General features: G+C 35.0%; 2 protein-coding genes and 1 pseudogene across 2 annotated transcripts; 1 reads left to right on the top strand and 2 right to left on the bottom strand.

Moving 5' to 3' along the window:
• Positions 1 to 191: 191 nt before the first annotated feature.
• On the bottom strand, positions 192 to 6,426 carry LOC135786485 (uncharacterized; annotated as a pseudogene).
• A 152-nt stretch (positions 6,427 to 6,578) lies between these two features.
• Positions 6,579 to 8,558, bottom strand: LOC135786838 (cystatin-like). Its single transcript, XM_065296432.1, has 3 exons — positions 8,258 to 8,558; positions 7,035 to 7,142; positions 6,579 to 6,921 (listed from the first exon to the last, which is right to left on the bottom strand). The coding sequence occupies exons 1-3, from the start codon at positions 8,456 to 8,458 to the stop codon at positions 6,844 to 6,846; spliced, it is 387 nt and encodes a 128-aa protein (XP_065152504.1). The 5' UTR covers positions 8,459 to 8,558; the 3' UTR covers positions 6,579 to 6,843.
• Positions 8,559 to 11,532: 2,974 nt separating this feature from the next.
• On the top strand, positions 11,533 to 17,885 carry ephx5 (epoxide hydrolase 5). The gene is made up of 9 exons (XM_065296427.2): positions 11,533 to 11,660; positions 11,851 to 12,061; positions 12,544 to 12,724; positions 13,364 to 13,573; positions 14,759 to 14,888; positions 15,023 to 15,234; positions 15,526 to 15,634; positions 15,828 to 15,944; positions 17,416 to 17,885. Exons 1-9 carry the CDS (start codon positions 11,617 to 11,619, stop codon positions 17,624 to 17,626), a joined length of 1,425 nt encoding a protein of 474 aa, XP_065152499.1. The 5' UTR covers positions 11,533 to 11,616; the 3' UTR covers positions 17,627 to 17,885.
• Positions 17,886 to 17,922: the final 37 nt, after the last annotated feature.

The following is a 17,922-nucleotide window of genomic DNA, read 5'->3' as shown; positions in this document are numbered from 1 at the left end:
TAAATGTTTTATTTTACATTTGATGTAAAGAATAAATACAGTGTTTACACACTTTGTGTTACTTTAAAATGTTAATCGTTGTAATGTAAAAGTTTTTGCTGTTGTTGATTATTTATAAATTGTATGCACATGACATAAAACAATTTGCTGGCATCCACAAAGGCATCTGTAAAAGTCATCAGTGCAACTGGTCACAAATCATTTAAGACAACCCAGGCTATCCTGTATTCTGGATCCTCTGTGAATCCCAGGTTTGTGAAGAGCCCATAGGAAACCTGGTTTTCCTCTTCTATATAACAATACACTGGATAACCCTGAGAGTGCAGTCTCCTTGACATAATGGAAACCAGAGCTTTTGCATAGCCCTTTCCTCTGTGTTCTGGAATCGTGTACAACATTCCCATTGCACCGAAAGTATAAGTCAATACCCATGCTACTGGCTGATCATCTGAATCCAGAACACAACAGGAGGGGAAGTTTAAAATCATATTCCTTATCATTCGAATGCTGTGTTCATTGCCAAACTTCCAGGTTTTGTTGATTAGAGCAATATGGGACTCATTAAGGGAAGACATCTTCAGTGATAAACTGCAGAGAAAAAGCATTTTTAGTTAAACGTTGTTGATTATACATTGATGTTAAAAGTGTACTATATAAAATGACAGCCTTGTTTTAGGTACACATTATCATACATCCCTTGATTTAAACTCTGACCTGTCATATAATTGCATGTAGCAAGTGAGTTAATGATTATAGTTATACTTCACCTATCAACGGGTAAAATCTTTGATGGTTCTTGAAGAACCATCATGCGGCACACAGCTGCTTTATTTACAGGTACACCTCTGTTTGCTGCAATAGTTTCCAGTATCTCTCTATGATGAAGTTCGATAGCTTAGAATAAAGATTCAAAAGTAAAAGGTGTTAAAAATCTTAAAAAAATTCATTGAATATAGAAAAAACAGTACAAAAGAGTTGTATGTACCCAAGCAAACAAACTTAGTCCAATCAATGATGTCTGTCTGTGCTAGTATGTCTCTAAGATGACTCTCATTTTTGGAAAATACACTCAGATCCTTGAAATGGTCTCCTTTCTGTAGATGAGCAATAAACATACAGTATAGGTCAGCATTTGAACTACTTTTTTAAGTGAATTGTCTTTTACCAAGAATTTATAGATAACTTTACCTCCAGAATATCTGGTTTAATAAGTACAACTTGAAACTCTGGCCAGTGGTCAACAAATACACTAATGGGATCTGCTCTCTGACCAACTCTGTTGAGATGAAAAATGTACCCATATACCTAAAAATATCCAGAACAAAAATTTGTAAATATATGAATTATTTCTCAGAATATGTCTTTACATGACATTATATTACATTCAAGCATGTCTGACGCTTTTATTAAAAGCGACATACAAAGCACTACAGCTATGTTTCTTGAAGTTCAGGGAATATACTTATTACATAAGAACCCAAGCGTGTCAAAACTACAATTGCTTAATGCCATATTTAACCTGTTCGAGGGATGCTGAACGACAGCTTAAAATTAAGAAACCTAAAGGTTTTCAAACCTGCAGCGAGTGTGGGAAGTAATTTTAAAGGTCTACTTCCAGGGTCTTGAGTTCCTTTGTGGTCAGCTGGTACATCGCGCGCTCTGCTGCAGATCGTCTCGTGTCGACTGTAGGTTCCTGCTGCTTTTTAGTGCCTCGTGAGTCGTGCAATAAACTGAGCAGACCTATGGAGCAGACCAATCACGTGTTTATTAAGGATCTGTGGTTTGTCTAGTGCGCCCAAACTTATTGGGTGAGATTCATGAAGAGATCAGCTTTGTGTAACATCTCTTTCGTTTTGTGCTAGAGCCACAGAGTTTCAGGCACGCGCACTATATTAATAAACTGTGGCAGGGTTAAAAAGCGCAGTCTCGACATTTGTCATGAAAATCTCGTCATAAGCTTTATAGATGACGTCCCAAAGCGCCCGCCTAGACCATTTTACAGCGCACGTGATCAAATATCCTGCGCATTTTGGCAACGGAAGTGGTGTTATTTCCCAGGGGTTCTAACTTGTAAGCAACTCAGAAAGTTTATTAAAACGGTTTCCCAGCATTAAAATGTCTGGTTGTTGCGTTTGGTTGCACTAATATAATATACTAATATATCAGCCACTTTATATTTGGCCAGATTTTGCTTACATCTTCTATCCACTCCACTATAGTACACGGATCTGGTAGCTGTGTTGAAAAAGTCGATAAAGTCAACTTTTTAAAATAACTTTATCTGTCTGTGTTGCTTCAATGCTGATTCTTGCCATACTTCTGTTGCCAAAATGCGTGCGCATACGCTGCCACGTCATCATTGTGTACAAACTGTAAAAGGGTCTATGCGCATGCATACATAGAAACACCTATGCTGGGTCCCAATTCGCCTACTTATACTACGACCTAAAAGTATGTACTGTTTTTGTGAGGAAAATGTACGTACTTTTGAGTGTGCAGCAAAAGAGTATGCACGTTCTGGGACGTACTTCGATGACGTCATGCAAAGTGAACGACAACGTGGTTGCCTAGTTACGCACACTAAACGCAGGTCGTTTGTGAGGCGGCTGGTTATGATGTTCATGTGCAACAATGTGTGTAATGAAAGCTACTTATTTTAAAGTCAAAATAGTTAAAGTTTATAGTATAACTATTGTTTAACGTATTTTATGCTTATTTTATACTTATGTTTGCAAATCAGAAATACCGCGATGAAAATGAACCATGCTTTTACTATAGTAAAAGTTTAGTAACCATATTTCTTAATAAAGTTAACATTTGTACAGCCACAGTATTACTACAAATAAGTCAGTGTGGTTACACTATGATTAGTGTAGTAAAAGGTGTTTTTTTCATAAGGGTTTAAAGTAAGGTATAAATCTAAGACAGAAACATAAAAAGAAATACATAAAAAAAGACACATGCATGACACAGTACTACAGCCATGGTACTTTATTTTCACAACATCAACCGAATATTACGAGACAATGATAGATAACTTTAATTAGGGTTAAACATTTAAATTCTTACACTTAAAAGCTGAGGGCGCATCTCCGCTGCTGCGTCTGGCTGCCATATTTACATCACCACAAAGCTCCTCCCTCCCGCACGCAATGGGTTGTGGGCAATATTAGCCGTTAGAGTGTGGATCGATCTGCACTTCGAAATCTAACCGGAAATAGTAGACCATCCGGGTATCTTTGGGATACTCATTTCAACATACTACGTTTTGGGACGTACTAATTCTAGTTTCGAATACTATTTAGGACGGATAGTATGCGAATTGGGACTCAGCGTTAGGCTACTTCATTCGTATGCATTTATAATTATAATAATACTATGCTCTTACAACTATTGTTAATAGGTTTATTGACAACGTTTTCTGTAACATACATACATTATTTGATTGATCAGTGGTCTATGCAAATAGGTTATGAATAGCTGAGTCACACATTTGGCATTTAGCAGAAAAAGTGACTTACAAAAGTTAGAAAAACAACAGAGCAATTTATTGTAGAATCAAATCTGTTAATATTCAAAACATTGTTTGTTAATCCATGCTGAGAAAGTAATAAAAACTATCACAAAAATTCTACTGTATTTAATGATTAAATACAATGATTTAATGGGAATTGTATTGGTTTTAAAAGAAACTATAATGGTCTCTGTGGTCTCTACAGGTAATGTGTTTTATTGGTGAACACAATTAAATCCTACTGGAAAGACCCAAAACACAATACATGAAGTAATTTTGCAATAGTTTTAATGGTAAACAGAAAACCATTATTTTTCAACAAGGATGTATTAAAGACATGTAGTAATAAAGTACTATTAAAACCATTTTTCATAGTCCTTGTTTTATCACATGGCATGGGTTTGACCAGCAGTTATAAAAAAAAGATTGTAAAAGCACTTGTCAATCAAATGGAAACATTTATTTCAGTTAATATATTGCAGGTAGAAAGGCTTGGGGCGTTTCTGTCAGACAGGAGTGATGAATTCATACCAGGCAGCCATATAAGAAGGGTCCTCAGTAAAACCAAGGCTTGTAAAAAGTTTGTAGGAAAGCTGATTGCAATCTTCAATAAAACAGTAAACAGGATAGCCCTGAGAATGAAGTCTCTTCGCCATTGTGGTAATTAGGGCTTTGGCATAGCCCTTTCCTCGATGCTCTGGTTGTGTGTACAATATACCCAAGGCACAGTAATCATACAAAAGGATCCAAGACACAGGCTGATTGTTGTCATCTGTAATGCAGCACGTAGGGAAATGGGTAATGAGATTTAGGATGTTCTTGTAACCTTTCTCATCCCCACCAAATTTCCAAGCCTTGTTGACTACATCGGCATGTGATGCATTAAGTACCGACACTTTGGTCTCAAGGTCACTGAGGAATGAAAAGATGTAATAACCTAATTAATAACCTATTTATTTATTTTATGTGCATTGCACGTTTAACAATGAATAAGTTTGACTTGAGTATGCATCTTTGACAATCCTACCTGTTACTGAGCTCAGGTAAATGCTTTGGCTCAGGTAATGTCATGAGGTGCACTAAGGAGAAACCCTTCATTTGGACACTCCGAGAAGCAGCAATTTCCTTCAGCATAGGAGAATGACGTACATCACACCCTAGAATAAATTTATTCAAAATAACCAAAAAGTCATCAGAATGAGTATTTTCTTTATAAAAATAAAAAAGTCATACCTCCTATTAAGAAGTATGTGTTCCAGTCAATTGCGTTTTCCACAGTCAACATTCTCTTCAAGTCTTCTTCATTTGTAGTGTACAGAGTCACCTTCTTCATAAAGTCTTTGGCTCGACAATTCTGTTGATTTAAAATAAACTTCAATATAATAATAAAATGACATACCAACGTTGATAAGGATTTTATTGGATTATTTTTTACATATAATAATATATAATATATTATAATATTTTATGGATATGTAAAAAAAAACTCACATTTGGATCTGGACGAACAATTATAGTAGTAAAAGCTGGCCACGAGTCTACCACAACCTCCAAAGTGTGCGGTTTCCCTCTATTTATGGCGAAAACAAATCCGTACACCTAAAAAACGTTAGTTATTTCCTTCGGTGTGACAAAGCAACATGAAAAAACATACTTACTTTTAATGATTTAGGCAAGTGCTCGTGTAAAGTGATCTCGGCTAACTTTAACTCTTCTGAATTTAAGATTTTCATGTTTCGCAGTAAACAACAGGTACGCTTGAATCTGTAAAGAATAAGAGAAATATAGTTTGTCAGGAAGACGTAGCAAATGTCACTATCCGATCCAGACCAGAGTCAACCGACGTAAGGCGGAGACTTATTGAAAAGTTTAATTTTTAACCTCGATGTAAAGTGCAGATTTCAATTTAACAGGAGCTTGGAATTACTGCCTTACAACACACTTACTAATCTTTAGTTGTGAATTTTCGGATCGTATTTCACAAGTAGAGGAAGACGTTAGACTCGAATCTCTTTCCATTGCATTTACGCTTATTAGACAGTAGATGTCCGCGGAGTGCCTCATTCGAACATTTGAATTATTTTGGTACAACGAAGCCTCGTTTCTCTCATGAATATTTAACAGACCAGTGATTTGCTTTACAGTGCATGCATACGTGTTCTGTGTTTTCCCCGTTCATTTTTTTTTTTCAATTTTCCCGTGCCGAGCAAATGACTCCTCAACGATCCAATCACAGACTGATTCCGGTTTGCAGGAGGCGGGCTTTGTCATGTGTGGGCGGAGACAAAGGCTATAGTGCTTTGCAACTATGTACTGCGTATGTCTCTCTTATTATTACATTTTTGTAACATAAAATATTATTATATTTTTATTTATTACTTGATTTACTTTCCGATTAAATTCTTAATTATTATATTATTAATATATAATTATGTGAAAAGAAAAAGATAAAACAGTTCTTTTTGTGAAAGAAAAATAACAAAATACTTTACAGTAGTTGGAACTATTCTCTCATTCAACATGACTGTTGTGTGTCCCCATACTTTAATCCACATTTCTTTTATGCATTTGGCAGACATTTCTATCCAAAGCAACTTGTGCATTTTAGGTACATGTTTTTTCAACATGTAAAAGAATTCAAATGACCTTTGCACACCAAACGCAATTGAGCTACAAGGAACCATGCTTTCCCACATGCTATAGTCAATGCAGTGATCAGGTTTATTTCATATGCAAAAGAAAATGTGTATGCTTGTGGTTTTTTTTTCTTGTGCATGTATTTTTAACCCTAACTTTACATGAGAACAAATCTATTTCTTGTGCTTCTTTAACCATTATTATTGAAAAAAATACTACATCTTCCTCACTATTCTGAAACATAAATAATATGTAGAAAATAATATGTATATTTACCTCAGCAGGTGTATACTAGACATGTGCTAGCTGTCCCACATACTGTTAAATACAATTTCTTTTAAACCCAGTGACTGCTTGAGAAAATCAATATAGTCAACATAACTTACATAATAAATGTAACCAAATAAACTGAGGGCACAGACATCAATGAATCAACCATGTTTTAATTGTAAAGAAAAAACAAATACAGAAACATGCCTTTTATTATTTAGAAAAAAATTCTAAGCAATAAAGTTTAAAAAGATGCCATGGTTGATGGGGGAATGTTAGTAAGGAGCATTCTGACTGCATGATCTGTTTTTGATAAAGATTATTAATGGGGAAAAAGAATAATAAAAACGGTTTACTAAAATCCATGTCAGATTTATTGCTGGACAACTACTAAAATCCTCCAGGCTGCACTAGTATGTGGTCTAAGGGCAGGTGTTTTCCATGACCTTGATTGAGTTTCTCCATGACTGGGTCCAGACCACGATTTTGCAATCAGGCACCTTAAGGAAAGACATTATAAATATTGTATTCTCACACACAGGGTCTTCTTTATTCTGTAAAACAGATATGTAAACAGATAACCACAATACTGTGATATGTCATTGTGTCTTACATCTTGGCTTGCATCAGCGACAGCGACGCATTCGGTCTCGACTCCACCCTTTCTGCAGCTGGTTCTAGCCAACTTCACAATGAAGCTGTATTTCATGCCAGCGACAAGCTACAAGTTATTAATAAAACATTAATAACATAAATAAGCTGTCACAATAGACATGTAGACATCCTTCATCTATGGTGGCCATTATGGAAATCTATTACAATAATGTTTCCTCTGTTCATGTAATACTACACACATTATGATGCAAGTAAGGTGAATGGTTTATTCAGGCAGCAAATGGGTTGTTTAAAACTGGATGGACATGTCTACTACATCAAATTCTAGCCAGTTTGTATTTTCTTACCCTTAGACATTCTGTTCTTTTGTGTAGCCTGATTTGTTTGGCTCCATATTAAGGGACCAATGGTTCTGTTCTATTTGTACATTTACATGTATAAAGCAAGAAACTCCTAATAAACACCTAAACCTGGAAAAAATTGAACCAGTTTTGTACTTTAAAAGGGATAGTTCACCCAAAAATAAAGTCTGTCATTGTTTACTCACTGTCATGTGGTTACAAACCCACATAAATCTTTTTGTTGTGATGAACGCAAAGGAAGATATTTTGAGAAATGTTTTTAACCAAACCATTCATGGACCCCATTCACTTAGTAGTAAAAAAAGAGTACTATGGAATTAAATGGGGTATATATATCAAAATATCTTACTTTGTGTTCATCAGAACAAAGACATTTATGCGGGTTTGTAACAACATGAAAGTGGGTAAATTATTCCAGAATTTTCCTTTTTGGGTGAACAAGCATGTACAAGTCTTTACCTATGCACTGTTGGCATGAACCGCCTGTCAACTTTACATTCACCTCTTTATGTGTCAGTGAAACTAACCATGCCCTAAACAACACCCTTAAGAAAATTAACCATTATTGAAATGTAGTAGTCATGTTTTTGACTCATTTACTGCATTAACTTACTATAGTATAATAATGGTTATTTGTTTTTTTACTACTAATGTCATGGTTTGTGTAGTAATTAAAACTCTGGGTATTTCGTAGGGGCTGGCACGTAATGTGACGTTTGATGATTTAATCATCAGTAATCAATCATCATGACAGTCAAAGTGGTTGAAGAAACTGCTTATTTAATAAAATAAAATTAGGCTTTGATCGACGTATTCAAGCGTTAAAAGGATAAAACAAATAAACAAACGAATCACTTACTTGTCTTTGGACATTTACGACGTGGGAAACCTGTCGCACAAACGCATCGTTGCTCGCCCTGTTGTACTGTACCACAGCATAATTTAACGCTTCCTGAGCGCCTTGATCAGTCATGTCGATATCCATTGGGGCTCCGACCATCCCGGCGCTCGCCACGGCCAAGATTACTGCGAAAATCGGCACTATCATTTTAGTATACATGACGTTGTATTAACTGATTCGAAGTGTTTTGATTTGCTGTGTAAACAGATCGAAACTGCAGAAGAAAAGTGCGGCTTGGGATTATATAAACAATACGTCATATGACGAAGAACAGTGGATAGGGGAGGTGGCTAGCAGCTCAACCAATCGCATTCGTCGGGAGGTTACTGTAAATAGTTTTGGGGTAAAACAATCATTATATTTTAATAACAGTACTATTATATAAGATTTTAATGCTCTGTAATCTTTTTATACTTATCTGAGCTTTAAAGTTTAAACCTTACGTTTCTGGGAACCTTATAAGCTACTAAATAGCTACCTTATGACTTATGAAACTTTTTCAGATAATTTATGAAAGGAGCTCTTTCTTTCTTTATTATTTTCTTTCTTATTATTTAAATTTGATTTATTTCAATGTTTAATGTTTTAATTATTTTAATAATTAAGTCTAACTAATGGTATTTTTGGGGTATCCCAGTAAGAAGTCCTTTGCAATACAGTTAACAGATTTGGCAAGTACAACTTTGATAGAATTAAGCAGAATTTTCTTTTATGAGGTGACTATCTTGTGGACTTGTTTTTTCTATCCTGTTTGGCTGAGATTTATAAAACCACAAAGGCCATAGAAACCTGCCCAGAATTCATTGAGGAATTGTTATGATGGAGCAACAACAGTTATCCTTGACCTGAAGCATTTGTATGATTGCTGCTAGACTGAGTCAGCTGAGAAAAAACAACAGCATGTTTATTGTTTCTCAATCTGTATTTGCAACAGAGACTTTTTTTGTTCCTTATTAGATTGGATACACTGCCAACAAAACAATGAACTAATTTGCATAAGCTATTCATTTAGTTAGCTGAAAACAGATCTGACCTTATTATAAACTTATACAATGTAAATGGCTCATTGCACTACACTGCATGCATAATTAGGTCAATATTTTGATCACATTTTTTTATCATCCAAACACACCAACTCCAGATAGGTTGCAGTTCTGGAAAATGGCACTGGAGACCAAATTGTTTTAAAACCAAATTCTTTATCTTATTTTACTTTTAAAAATCCTTGCTGTTAATTTCTTTTCATTCTAGTTTTTGTGACCCTGCTGCTCCAATCAGCAATTCTTGTCTTATGGTCATACCTCAATTTTGCAATTTATAGCATTGGGTCTTTGTTGTGGGCATTTAATAATGAATTTCTATGTGAGTTAAACCTTTTTTTTTTGGTTTTGCCCATTTTACTCGTGAAAGAAAACCTGCGTGATAATTATGCACACCTGAATATAAGGTGTGTTTCGCCTTTAGCCATCATTAACAATAATATATCACTTATAAATGATTATATACAAAATAAATGGTAGTTGTTAAGATGTTGATGTGGTTTGTGAATTGCTAAAATGTGTTTGGGAAACAAATGTGATTAAAATATTGAAATTGCATAATAATTATGCATGCAGTGTATTACAGCATTGGTTAGTGGGCACAATATTGTAGGAGAATACTTTGTGATTGGATCTGGAGAGATCATGACAAATGAATAAATCAAATCTTTATTATTAGTAATGTGGTAATAAGCAAAGGCTTAATAAACACACTGGAACACAAAATATACTATATATATATATATATGTTAGCTCAGCTTAAAGTTTTTAAACCTGGAATTTTATTTTAAAACCACAGCTTGATGCATGTCTTTGTTCTGCTTCTTGTTATCAGTGAAGGTTGTAAGTACATTAAATTCTGCAATGATTGATCTTCTTAAGTTAATCCGCAAGTGACTTAATCATTGTTTTTGCAGGAAGTAAAGAGCAGGGTGTGTTCACACCCTTCCTAGTGGGATTTCCTGCTCATTTTACAAAATAGGAATCAGACAGATCTTAACCTTGCCATTTGAAAATATAATAATATTAAGTCATGTGGACTTCAGCATATCTGATTAATTTATATAAAAAGGCATAAAATATAGGCAATTAACATAAATTATTTTTATACATTATATACAAACCTTATAATACTGCAAGTAGTATAATGATGTGTTATCAGCCCACCCACTGTTCTGGAAATTACAGTGGTCCTTATTTCTGACATGTCTGTGGATGTTTTGTTGCAGATATGAAAGCACACAACATCCAGTTGAAGCTTTCTCGCTCTCATTGGCTATTACGGGTACCCCATCAAAAGCAGTCTGATCCAGAATCGTAAATATCAGACATTAAGGCTTCAACATGATCTGGAGCAATAAAATACCCGTTAAGACACCACACAACTAAGAAGTCAAAAAGTCAATTGCAACAAGCTTTGAATCAGGCCACGTCACCCCGGTCACTGGGGACTGGGGGTGGGTGCAAATTGGGTCCAAAATCTGGCTTACAATCTTCAAGTTTATTGCACAGAATTGTTTTGTTCATTCCACATCCTCAACCCCACAAATAGTTTAGCTTGAACTCCCACCCTTACTCTGACCTTGACCACTCTGTACTGTCTACATGGCTACATTCTGAAAAGATTCTGAAAAAGCTTTAGGCTACCACAGAAAGTTTAGTATAACAATGGTGTTTTAAGTAAAACCATAATAACCACAAATGTATATTTGTATAGCCTACATATATGAATGTATTGTTTGTTTTTATTGTGTATAATATGGTAGTAGTGTGCTTTTTTGGAATTCTTTCATTCATGTATAATAATGTTGTAGTTTGTATGCGTGCACCCACCACGTGAAGAAGAATTTAGTTATTAAATTAAGTACGCTTCACGTTTTCACCAGCTACATGCAGCAGACAAATTACATCGCATGTTATGTTTACATTTGACTGTGACTTTAAATTGATTGCTACCCTTTTAAGCTGATAATGGGCCGTTCAACTTGAGGCATGATATACTTCATGCCCACTGTGCAGAACAATTGCCAAGTGATATCAAGGTAACGCGAGAGCGAGATTAGAGGTGACTATTCTGCATGCTTTTGAATCAACATCGCGATACTTTGATGTCATGTGTCAACGGTCTGTGCAGCGCCGTATGAACTCGAACACACCTTTCGACTTTGTAACACAACACACACACACCCCCAATGCACTTTGAAGCGTAAAGCATCCAGGAGCATATTTCCATACTTCAACACAGATTACACTGAAAAACGTAATATTTTACGCAAAATGGGTTTGCAGGACTTTATTATGCCGACAGTTGAAAGAGTCAAGTAAGTAAAACTTAAAAGCACTGCATTATGTCTCACGTTAAAAGCGTGAGATTTTTGTAGCACAGCGTATCACCACATTGCTGCAACTCGACTATTCCTCTCTATAACCTCTATTGTGTAGTGTACCTTACTTTAATTTAACCCAGTTTTAACGGTTACGTAACTGTAAGATTTCTTTATTCACTTTCAGAGAGACTTTCAGCAGCATGGATCGATCTAAACTTCAGCTCTTGGCACTCTCCTCTGCTGGGGTTGGTGGACTTTTGTGCTATTTGGCATGCAGGAAACCCCCCAAAAAGATGCCAGTAGGAGATGGCTGGTGGGGAGCAGGGAAGAAGTCCCTGATCGAGGACGAAACTGTTCACAAATTTGTGGTTAAAACCTCAGTGGAAGAGATAAAGGTGGGTACAAAATACCCATGGTTTTACCATAGTTGTACTATGGTATCACACAACCACAACTATGGTTAATGTAGTATGACAAATGATGGTAAACACACAGCAGATAGTGACCATTGACCTCCATAGTAGGACAAAAATATTTTGGAAGTATTGTGATAATTGCTGAAGAAAATATTTTGATAAATGATGGGACCCATTAAATTCCATCATATTTTTTATTCCTACTATGGAAGTCTATGGTCACTATCTGCAGTGTGTCTACCATCATTTATCAAAATATCATCTTTTGTGTCATCAGAAAAAAGAAATTCATACAGGTTTAAAACAACATGAGGTTTAGTAAATGATGACAAAATTTTCATATTAAAGTAAACTATCCCTCAATTGTAAAACATCTCATTGTTGAAGAATGATACATTTATGGGTGTACTATTATAGTTTAATTACTATACTAAACTATTTCTTCACATTTATCTCTACAGGATCTGTACAAACGCATTGATCTGACACGGTACACAGACCCACTTGAAGACAGTTGCTTTCATTATGGATTTAACTCAACCTATCTTAAAAATGTGGTCTTTTATTGGAAGCACCAGTTTGACTGGGAGAAGCAGGTGAAGATGATCAACCAATACCCTCATTTCAAAACCAAAATTGAGGGTAAGCAGTTAAACGTTACCGCCACCAAATGCAATTTAGTCCAAAATAAAAATGGCCTTGAAGGGTTAGTTAACCCCAAAATTATAATTTTATCCAAATCACTTACTCCTATGTCCTTCTAAACCACAGAGTGCTCCGATTGTCACATTTTTGGATATTTTTGATATCTGGGAGGCTTGTGACAGTCCCATTGACTTTCAGTAGTAGTTTCACAATTCTTTTTCCCAGAAAAGAATGAAAGACACATCAAAAGGTTCTTGTTTCATCAGTCGTTAAATAATAAAACTCCGAAGCGACGAAAACACTTTTGTGCGCCAAATTGTTGAATAAAAGTTTTTTTTTTGTGCACAAAAGTGTTCTCATCACTTTATAATATTATTATTGAACGACTGATTAAATATGGACCTTTTTGGCAATGTCTTTTATTCTTTTCGGTTGTAAAAACGAACTGTCGCAAGCCTCCTGGTTTTCATCAAAAATATCTAAAAATGTGTTCCGAAAATAATCAGAGCTTAGGTTTAGAACGACAAAGGGCTAAGTGATTTATGATAAAATTATTATTTTTGGGTGAACTATCCCTTTAAGCCATATTATGGCTATGCTTTTTTGACCTTTAGTATCCATACAACCTCTTCTCAGGATTAGATGTGCATTTCATTCACGTGAAGCCTGTTCAGACGGCTGGACAGAAAGTTCTCCCACTCATTATGGTTCATGGCTGGCCAGGTTCCTTCTTTGAGTTTTACAAGGTCCTTCCCTTGCTCACTAAGACTGAGTCAGACGTGGTCTTTGAGGTCATCTGTCCCTCAATTCCAGGCTATGGATACTCTGAACCCCCACATAAACAAGGTACAAGCATACAGTGGGAGTCTGTAGTAATAAGATATCATATGGCAAGATATCATAATTCTGTAAGATTTTCCACAATGTCTTTCACAGATAACAAATGTTATATTGTATTAAAGATAATATACATATGATTTTAACATCCATTAAAAAAATTTCACTGGATGGTTCTATTTGAAGAGCTCAGATGCAAAAGCGGCGATATCGATAGAAAATTAAGAAAAATGAGATATCGTTATTGACAGAATGCTCTCGGCACATATTATATGCTCATCAAATACTTTAGCTTCAAATCCACTTAATCCGGGCCTCATTCCATTTAGAAATGTTTGCTGGTTTGTTGTCAGAATCCTTTAAATGCTGTTTCTCTTTCTCAGCAAAGTCCTCTTAAATGGGCACTCCACTTATTACCGTTTTGGAATCCATTCAGCCGATCTCCGGGTCTGAAAATTAAAAGTTGCGATTTTCTAGGTAGATATGGCTAGGAACTATACTCTCATCCTGGCGTAATAATAAAGGACCTTGCAGCCGTAACAGGGCTGCAGGAGGCGCAATGATATTATGCACTGCCCGAAAATAGTCCCCTGCTATTAAGAGTTACCAAGGGGGTATAAATGTAATGTTTAACTGGAAAGCTGGAAAATAAGCAGTGTCCCTTTAAGTGCACGAAAGAAGAATCAGATGAATGATGGCGTGCATACGTCGAGTTTCAGTTGTCATTTTTTTACACGGTTAAAGGAGAATTTACCAAATATATTAGGACTTTGACCAAATTTTTCAGCCTTTTACCTTTGTTTGGGCAAGACAGTGAAGAGTGGGATTGGGAAATTAGATTTTTGCTTAAAAAGCTTGCATGCACCTAGAAGGTTTTGTAGTGAAAGTCAGTCAAATTTTTAAATACCAATAGAATTACGAAAATTACATTTGTGACAATAAGGCATTTTAATTACAGGCTAATAACCGTTTTCATTGCAATTAAAGTAAAATTACTAAACCTTAACATAAGAGCCTGATAAAACATGCTCATTTACAAGAAAACATGTCAAACGCGCTTAGACGGTTTTGCATCTGAACTCTTAATTTATATTTATTCATTTAGCAGATGCTTCAATCCAAAACATTTTACAAATGAGAGAGCATTTAACCTTTTGTCAAATATCTAATGCTGTTTTATTGTAAAACCGGAAGGATTTAACTCTATTGCTGCTGCCCGGATCTTTCATAAGCTTATGGAAAGACTGGGATTCACTGAGTATTATCTGCAAGGGGGAGACTGGGGATCCCTTATTACCAGCAACATGGCCCAGATGAAGCCAGAGTAAGATCAGTTTTAAACCACCATACTTCCTTAATTTTTTCCTTTTCTACGAGTAATTCAGTTTGACTGGATTATCCGTTTACCTATGTCTTATCTTTTGTACAGATAATGTTTATTGTTCTCTTATGAATCAGGTGTGTTCGTGGCCTTCACTTGAACATGATCACTGCTAAGACTGATAGTGTTGGACTTTTCTCCATACTTGTTGGTCGTTACCTTCCGTTCTTGGTGGGCTTCACAAAAGAAGATGTCAGACGACTCTATCCTTACATAGAAAAGAATATTTATGATATGCTGAGAGAAAGTGGTTATTTACACATTCAAGGCACTAAACCAGATACAGCAGGTAATGTACAATCATATATATATATATATATATATATATATAGATATATATATATATATATATATATATATATATATATTTGTAGAATATTTTGTGGTGTTGTGTGTGCATTTTAAAGACATATAATAATAAAAATGTTTAAATGCAATAAAAACAGCCATTGGGTGTAATTATGTCTTTGTGTATTGAATGTATTTTAGATTTAGAATAAACATGTGGGTATTATGGCAAACTGTATTCACATTTGTGGAATTTGTAAATATTTCTTCAGCATTTTGTCTACCCCTGCAGGATGTGGGCTGAATGACTCTCCTGTTGGATTGGCTGCCTACATCTTGGAAAAGTTCTCCTCCTGGACAGACTTGCGAAACAGAGACCTAGAGGATGGGGGTTTGGAGAGGTAAAGAGAGATGAATGAAAGAAACGTTAAGGTCGAGAAAATAACTTGTATAAATATAAACTTATGTGTGTGTTTTGTAGTGAGATACATGGAAAATAAATCAATTCCATCCATCACCACAGCATGGACAACATGGGTAGCATTCATACTAAACCTACAATATTTAGAGGCTTTTTTATCTATTTTATCACAGAAAGTTCAGTCTAGATGATCTTCTTACAAACGTCATGATCTACTGGACAACACGTTCCATCATTCCCTCAATGCGTTTCTACAAGGAGAATCTGAAGAAAGAGATTGTGGACAGTGTGTAAGTAAAAAAAGTATTTGCAATACAGGGACCTGACATCAGTTCACATTTAGGGGGTATTTTCCAGGACAGGGCTTTTGCTATTCCCAGACTAAAATGCATATTTGAGCTGCCTTAATTTAAAAAAAACTTTGTACTGACATATCTTATTTGTACTATTGTTTTGTCTCAAGATGCACACCAGTAATGTTTGTTTGTAAAAACTACTTAAATGTCCTAATATTACGAAGTCTAGTATTGGATTAATCTAAACCCTGTCCAGGAAACCGCCCCTTAGAATCCTTTTATCGCATAGAGATTGCTTTAAATTTATTTAGTCTGTTCTGCATTTTATCATCAAGATTAGCTTAACATATTTAAAAAGAAATAGCTTAAACAAAAAAAGACCATGAAAATTTTGTTAATCTATTAACATGTTAATAGATGATCATATACAGTACTGTGCAAAAGTCTTAGGCCACAATCACCAGACTTGATGTTTTAGAAGTTTTTATTTCCATCCATATTTATTTTTAAATCTATTTTACTAAGATACAAACAGAAAATACATGAAATATGTACAAAAAATATATTTAAAAAATTAAATTTTCAGGACTAAATGTCTTCTTTAGGCATGGTCGGTGTTTAGTGTGACCTCTCTTTGCACTAAAAACATCTTGAGCGTTTTTGAGCAGAATGAAGCAAAAAGACTAATTTCTTTAAAATTAGGATTTAATTTTATTTAAGTTTAAGAGATCCTGCAGTTTCCTGCTTTTGCTCAAGTTGAAGGGGAATTTACCCTTAAACTTGACACACCAGTAAATGTACATTTTTATACAGTTTTTAATACTATATACATATTTCCTTTATTTTTTGGATGTATTCTAATAAAGAGACTGAGAAACAATTATATACGATCACTATAACATTGCAAAAACAACAAATCTAATTCTGGCATAGTGGCCTATGACTTTTGCACAGTACTGAATGTTACCCTGTCTGTGAAATTCAAGCTAAATCATTAAAAAATTAAAACAGGAGCATCAAAGTTTGATTTTAATCATTAATTTCACTATGATTTCAATCGTTGACATGGTCTTACTCAATCAATATTTAAGATTTTAAGTTTATATTTTCACAGAATGGTCTTTATATTATGTAGGATGCTTTTTTGTAGAAAACAGTAAATCACAACAAAATGACTTAAGCTGTGTCTTCAAAGGCCAGGCCACATAGCATCTTTATGCCATCATGGTATTTGTGGTCTGTAAAAAGTCACTGAAGTAATTTTGAATCATGGAGTAGATCCATTGTTTATTATTTTATTACTATAGTCTTCTGTTGCTTACTCATAGATGTATTTTGTTTATGTGGAGCTTTAGAGTAGAATCTGGTCAATGGATTTTAATCAAATTTTCTTAATTGTATACTTTTTGTGGCACTTTCAAAAAGAGTGGATTTTTTAAATTAGTTTTTCTTATTTTCTTTAAAGCAACAATGTGATTGTGCCCACTGGCCTGGCTGCATTTCCTAATGAGTTAGTCCACTGCCCCAAGACCTGGGCTAGCTCACGGTACAGAGATATCCGTTCCTACAATTACATGCCCAGAGGAGGACATTTTGCCGCCTTTGAGGAACCCCATCTTCTGTCTCAAGACATCATACAGTTTGTGGAGAAGGTGGAGAGTAAAAGACGCAAATAACAAGTTTGTTTCAAACTAGAACAATCTTTTTCATTGCTTTGATCAGTTCAAGTTCCCCAAATCTTTGTATAATTGTACACTGTTCTTACCATAATAAATACATGCTTTCTTATCAATCATAAAGTACTGTAAAGACAAGTTTATGAGGTGTTAGGTTTTAAGACACTTACTTCAGTTTTAAGTAAAAAGTTACAATATCCATGTTACAATCATAAGTTTACGTCATTACAATTTAATTTAATAAAGTTTGGACACAAGATTAATGTTCTGTGATGAATGAATGAAATTGCAAATAA

The sequence above is a fragment of the Paramisgurnus dabryanus genome, chromosome 20 (genome assembly GCF_030506205.2).
Source record: "Paramisgurnus dabryanus chromosome 20, PD_genome_1.1, whole genome shotgun sequence".
Lineage (NCBI taxonomy): Eukaryota > Metazoa > Chordata > Actinopteri > Cypriniformes > Cobitidae > Paramisgurnus > Paramisgurnus dabryanus.
The sequence above is the reverse complement of the archived record's forward strand: the minus strand, read 5'-3'. Positions and strand labels throughout refer to the sequence as shown.

What these genes read in the sequence shown, in the direction of transcription:
- LOC135786838 (XM_065296432.1), bottom strand. Translation starts at nt 8,458, where the DNA reads ATGTATACTAAAATGATAGTGCCGATTTTCGCAGTAATCTTGGCCGTG. An exon ending in TCGTAAATGTCCAAAGACAA is followed by an intron (nt 7,143 to 8,257) that starts GTAAGTGATTCG and finishes AATAACTTGTAG; the next exon opens with CTTGTCGCTGGCATGAAATA. An exon ending in TCGCTGATGCAAGCCAAGAT is followed by an intron (nt 6,922 to 7,034) that starts GTAAGACACAAT and finishes TCTTTCCTTAAG; the next exon opens with GTGCCTGATTGCAAAATCGT.
- ephx5 (XM_065296427.2), top strand. Translation starts at nt 11,617, where the DNA reads ATGGGTTTGCAGGACTTTATTATGCCGACAGTTGAAAGAGTCAA. An exon ending in CCTCAGTGGAAGAGATAAAG is followed by an intron (nt 12,062 to 12,543) that starts GTGGGTACAAAA and finishes TTATCTCTACAG; the next exon opens with GATCTGTACAAACGCATTGA. An exon ending in TGAACCCCCACATAAACAAG is followed by an intron (nt 13,574 to 14,758) that starts GTACAAGCATAC and finishes TAAAACCGGAAG; the next exon opens with GATTTAACTCTATTGCTGCT.